Genomic DNA, 6,592 nt, shown 5'->3' with positions numbered 1-6,592 from the left:
GCTTCCTAAATAATAAAAAAATTAATTACAGTGAAAGCAATGAAGATTTTGTAGGTTTTGAACCAAACTAAATAATAGTAAACCTTTTTTTGATTTACAGTATTTTGTTATTTTGATGTTTTGAGCTCTTTTGTGTTTAGAACAATATATACTAATTTTTAAAGTATGAAATTGAATTTTTGTTCAATAAAAATCTTTCAAATGCAACTGTAGCTTTTTTCCCACAAAATACAGTAGTCAGAAATAAAAAATTTAATATTCTGTTTAATTTAATAGGGAGCAGACCTTACAACTTATAAAAAAATTTAAGGTTATTTCTAGTTGCTGGTGTTGTGTAGAAAATATTATTATTATTATATCTCTGATAATATTCATGATTTTTTTTTCCACTACTTCAGGAAATAAATTTCAAATATAATCTTTGTCTCAAAACACAAATTACATAGTGAACATTGCCAGTGCCACTTTGACAGACATTATTTAATCTGCTAGAAACTATGCATTTATTAAAGTCAGAACCAGAAACACGTGGTTTTTAATTATGTGATACTGAATATTATTAGATTTACAAGATTATCATGTGTCTAGCTTATATTTTTGATATCTGTATCAAGTACGGTTTTTCTTCCAATTCTTTTGCAGCTTTTCCTCGGCCTCGAAAACGTTTAACAGAACTAATGATTAAAACTGCATTGGTACAACCAACTGACGATGAGATTGTCCAGCGAAAGGAAGCTACCAAAGAATGGATGCTCAAGTTTTGCAGAAGTCCTCTTGAAATCCTTCCGGGTAGTGATAACAACAGTGTAGGAAAAGTGGTCCTTGGAATTAACATGTTAGAGGTATTTCTTAAAACGGTAGATTCTTGAACTTAGTCTTATGTAATGGATGCTAAATCATACTCGACCCTAAAACCAGCATTTTTTAAGCTTTCTGAATTTTGTTGTTTTTGAAAACAAATTAGGTAATACATTGTAAAATATATAGAAATGTTCGTGTAGCCGTAGTTTTGTACATTTTAAAATTTGTAATTTAGACTTCTTGTTTTATAGCATATGACTGAATGCATAAATGTTGCACCTCTGTATTTGTTATTTGGCATATGACTGCATCATAAGTGTTACTATTCTGTTTATTCTCACTATGTGTGTGAACAAATGTTTCATTATAGTCATTTTTTGTATACAGTTAATACCAATAAAATTTTCTTGATAGAAAAATAATATTTCCAAAATACAAAATATATATACCATTCACTACTATTGGTGTCAACACACTTATCATATTGAGTAATATATCTGTTGTTTTTTTGTGGGTGCAATGTAGCATTTTCTATATAAGATATATAGGAAATTCCAGCAGTATTTGGCAAAAGTAATGGTAATATTAACAATATTTTTCTTAACATACAAGTAAGTCGAAAAGATTTAATCAAGGATCTTGTACCAAGAAATTCATGAACCCACAAGCAACTTGGTGCATAAATAGTTCAGAAAAATACACTTAAAAATCCAGTGTGGTCCATGTGGACCACCATCAGTAATTCTAAATTTAATAAGCATTAATATTATGAATTTTTTTTATATTTGTGTAATTGAAAAGAATAGTGCATTAAAATACTACTGACAAAATTAGTATGCATAAATAATTTTATTTCTGTAGAAACATCTGCATGAAGATTAGAAAAATGTTATAGTATTAACACAGGATCTCTTCCTCAACCAGAGGCAAAGTAGTGTTTTTTGGGTGGCAGGGCAAGGAAATAAAAATTAAAGTAATTGTCACTTGGAGGTGTTGTATATACCATTGGAACCTTGCACATATGGGTAAACAAGGGAATAATGATGATTGAGTAGCAAAGTTCCAGTCATGGTCAGTGGAGCATCAGACTATGTGCTGTCGATCTATTGGACTCTTTTTTTTTTTTCTGAAAAACAGGTGTAACAATATGAAAAGAACTCGGCTCATGTAGTAGACCTGTCAGAAACCCAACAAGAAATACTGTCATTAACTATGGGGTTTCTGCTGGTGTTTACTCAATCAAAATATCTTTGATTCGGAAATTGTAAAGTGTATATTGTAAAGTATACTACATCCTATTTAAGTTTCACCAAAATTTCACCTGGATTTTTTTTATGTCCAATCCCTGCCGCCAAGGAGCCTCTGGTTAAGGAAGAGATCCTGTATTAATACAAACATCTTATGAAAGTAATTTTACAATACATTTATATATGCATAATGTTGAAGGGTAATTTATTACATTTTTTTGCATGGTTTGTTAGAGCTATTATTATTGTGTGAATTAATTAACTTGAACTTATCACTTGATCAGACATGTTTCTATTGATGACTACCATAAAATAATTTCTATTTGTAATATGTTTGTTCTTCCCTGTAGCATACTGGAGAGAATGTTAAAGCTGTACTGACTGATGAAACAGAGAATGTAGAATGTGGCTTGGTAAGGCTTAGCTGTAGTATTATGTTTTGTTACGAGTAAATTCTGTGTTCCAAAAGATTCACTTCTAAATTAATGTTGATTGGTGATCCTACCATATACTTAAATGATATTAAAAACTTTGTAGTCAGAAAAATTTGTTTTACTGACATAAAAAAATAAACGTTTTAACCAATAGTAACAAGTCATCTTCAGGATACTGTTACAGTAACAAAAAATAACATTTCAACTCATAGCAGTGGGTCATCTTCATGTTACTGGTAACCTAAAATGAATCAAACGTTTTTTTATGTTGGTAAACTAAATGTTTCTTACAAAAAAACTGCTTTTTATGTCATGTATTTTTAAATATTTGAAACTTATAACAATTATTCGTAAAACCATCTCTCTAAACACTTTTTAACAAAAAGTGGAACATTTAGATTTACAGGAAGGAAATTGTCCTTTGACTGTAGGAATTATATACAGGTTTTTGACAAGTTAGTGTGGAATTTGTAGTTCATTATAATCTTGTGTAACATGTGCCCTTGCAAGAAATTCAGCATGAACTTGTTAGAAACTAATACATATATGTAATTGTAAAGATTTATACGAAAGAAGAATTATTTTGATTTAACAAAGAAAACTGTGTCCAGCACAACAACAACTTCCTATCATTAATAAATAATCACATTTCAAATAGTTAAGCCAAAAAACAAGGTGCCACACATAGAGAGAGAAGACAAATAAACCGGGCTACAAGCTTTATTGTGAGAATGTATATTTTTGGAATAAAAGCCCCACATTGCGATGGGGATAAATTGTATCAGATTTAACTGGTAGTTGCAAACCTTACATGTGAAATGAGAATTTAAAAACGCAACATGTGAACTCTCACATTGAAAACCACTGTTTGTGGACAATCACCTCTTAATGAAGCAGAAAACAAAATGAAGAAAAAGAACAAAAATAGTCCATGGGGTAATAAATAAAACTTAAATTATGAAGAGCTTAACTCTCTCAACACAAGCTTGGTCAGTTTGACTAACCACGTGACCTCTGTACTCGTTTAAAGTCTTTATAGATTTAGTACTTCTAACTTTCAAGATTTGGAAGTCTTTCAGTTAACATTACAAGTCTTTCACATACAAAAAATCATATTTTTTAGTGAAGTATTTTTAATACAATAAAAAGATTTGTCCATGAATATATTGAGCATTTGTTTTAAATAGTCCTTGTGCAAAGTAATTTTCATTTCAAAATTAAAAGTACTTTTCCTCATCTCAAAAATCTCAAACCCTAAAACCTCCTAAATGCATTTAAAACGTTTTTTTTTTCAGTAAAACTTTATAGTTTATCTGTTATTTTCTCTACCCTATCTCAAAACAAGATCAGTCAATTCGACCGACCTCATAACCACATAACGTTATACAATATATCATTTGATAGATGAAAACCTTGACTTTCCATTGGTTATAGGAAATATATAATGAGACATAAGAGAGAACTATCAACGAATTCTGAAAGAGAGGATGTGACAGGTGGGTGTGGCAGGAGGGGGCTGACTTTCTCTTTGATAGCTTTGTAACCAAACAAAATTGAAGACTATAAAAACTACGGTTTGTCTGAGCAATAACGATTTTATAGAGAGTAATTTACATTTAATTTCATACTTTTCGAGGGGAGATGGATAAAATAGGGATGATGACACACTAAGAGGAAATGGGTCACACTAGTGGAAATTCAGGATTTTTTAAATATTGTGTTGTAGAATTAAGAACTTAAAACTTTGCTATTCTAATTGGTATAACATAAACAAAAAGTAGTTTAATAAAGTTTTGAATGTAATACACTAAAACATTGTGTCACGTGCAGTAAAGGATACCCATGGCGATAGGGTTAACAGGTTTTTGCACTGTCGTACCACTGAACATTTGTGGATGCAGTATAAAAGTAATAGACAATTTCATTAATAATATCAATTCAAAGACAGACCTTATGGGTATGGATGTTGTTGAACTGGATGCCTTCCCTCTGGTCAGTAGCCTAAAATGTTGGTAGCTGTACTTGAATCACAGACCTTATGGGTATGGGTGTTGTTGAACTGGATGCCTTCCCTCTGGTCAGTAGCCTAAAATGTTGGTAGCTGTACTTGAATCTTAGTGGTCTTAGACCTGGCCATTCAGGTTGAAACTACCAAAACAAATTCTTTCAAAAGAATGCAAAATTGTAAAGATATCAAATTAAAATGAACATAAATGAAAAGGTTAGTAAAATTGTGGATTTATCTTGTGGTTGAGCTCTGGATTTTGGGGTTGGTGAGCTAGGTTTGAATCTATGAGATACTACAAAATATTCCCCTGCTCTTTAATAAGAGTGACGTTCATCCCTTACCACATATGGATAGGGTGCTGCTAGCTGGCAGCCTTCTTCCTGACTGGTAATTTAAAATTATGGACAGTGGCAGATAGTCTTAGTAACCTTGCCATAAATACAAATCAAACTATTTAAACTGTTGTTGTTGTTTTACACATTTTGTCAAATTTAATACTGAATGATACTACAAACTCTTCAAAGAGGTAATAAGAAGTAAAGACTAGTAAGGCAGAGAAAATCAAACTTGCTAATGAAATTATTGGCCAATATTTCAAACTTGTGCTTCATATTACACAAATCTGGTGATGAATACTGTAGAAAAGAAACTCTTTTATAAATGTTGAATATATCTTAGAGTACCGAACATTTGCCCTGATGTTAAGAAGTAGGGAAATTTCTTGTTAAAGTGAAAATGCCTGGTTACTGATCGGAAAACATTTTTAATATTACATCTGTGAGCTGTTGTAGGTCATTTCTAAGCTGATACTACACATCAGTGATGTTAGGAAACACAAGCTCAGGTTTGAATAACCTACCTTTTTTTCCTAGAACCCTTCCACTTTGATTGGGTATTACTCCTCTTTTCTTATCAAATGGAAGGTCAGAATCAATGCAAACACTTTTATAGCCAATGCTTCGAAGAACCTATTAAATCAGATTATTTTGTGTTGTTGAACTTAAAAATTACAATATTTTTTCATAAAAAATAACAACCGTGCAAGAATAATTTATTTTTTTCAGTAAAATATGGCATAAGGACTTATCAAGATATTATTTAAGAACAGCCTTGACTTGGAATACTTATCTACAGGTTTTATCATGTGTTTATATATCTAACCTTAAATTTATTTATCTTTTTTTCTTAGATATGATTGATTTTAAAAAATAGTTTAAAAATTTCAGGAACATGTAAATGGCATCCTAATTATTTTTAACACGCTTACAGAGACTTAATTATCCAAAAATAAATTTAAAAAACATATATATCTGAACTAGAAATAAATAGATCAACAACAATTTATACGTAAAAACTTCCTCTTAAAATTTATAAAATGTGTCAAATGTGCTAATTTATGAATGTCAGCTTGCAGAGTAATTTAAAGAATATTTGATTTTGTTTTCCAAAGTGACCACAAAACTCAATTCATGTAGCTACTATGAAGAAAAAAACAATAACCAAAGTACGGAATTATAATAAACGAGCCCTCAGTATTTCTTAGGGAGGTAATTCTTGATATTGTAGATTACCTTTAAGTTGGTTAATTGTATGATGGCATTTATCACTGTATAGGTAGATAGCAAAAATCAGTAAGAGATGGAAATAATTCTGACCAATAAAATTTTTCCATGCAGGACTTTACTGTTCAGGTTGGGTGAAGACTGGTCCTGTTGGAGTTCTAGTAAGTACTATGAACAGTAGCTTTGAGACTGGAAAGCTGATGTTAGAAGACTTAAAGAAGGATCTTTCTTCCATGAATCCTATCCCTGGTGACTCACTAATCCTTGACAAATTAAAAGCTAAAGGTTAGATTGTTACCAGTATATAACAGAACCATTTCTCTCTCTTTAAAGTATCATTATAAATTCCAACTCTGTGTAATTATACTGAGTTCTAACAATTATAGGTATCTGCTCAAAGTAAATATGGTTTATACTATTAAAATTTATTTCTTTTTTGTATATTTAACTTTGATTTTTGAGTATTTCTAGCAAAACTTAAGACTAAAGGCTCTGCCCAATGGTTTCTCACCTTGTTTGTTTCAGTTAAACTTTATCGAT

The 6,592-nt window shown here is 30.7% G+C and overlaps 1 protein-coding gene across 1 annotated transcript in view; it reads left to right on the top strand.

Moving 5' to 3' along the window:
- The window catches only part of LOC106458702 (NADPH:adrenodoxin oxidoreductase, mitochondrial-like), a 35,271-nt gene that overhangs the window by 20,988 nt on the left and 7,691 nt on the right, over positions 1-6,592 (top strand). Inside the window, exons 9-11 of the mRNA XM_013918245.2 lie at positions 564-842; positions 2,399-2,477; positions 6,167-6,337. Coding sequence (XP_013773699.2) covers positions 564-842; positions 2,399-2,477; positions 6,167-6,337 — 529 coding nt within the window. The remainder of the gene's footprint in view (positions 1-563; positions 843-2,398; positions 2,478-6,166; positions 6,338-6,592) is intronic.

The sequence above is a fragment of the Limulus polyphemus genome, unplaced genomic scaffold, assembly GCF_000517525.1.
Source record: "Limulus polyphemus unplaced genomic scaffold, Limulus_polyphemus-2.1.2 Scaffold503, whole genome shotgun sequence".
Lineage (NCBI taxonomy): Eukaryota > Metazoa > Arthropoda > Merostomata > Xiphosura > Limulidae > Limulus > Limulus polyphemus.
The sequence above is the reverse complement of the archived record's forward strand: the minus strand, read 5'-3'. Positions and strand labels throughout refer to the sequence as shown.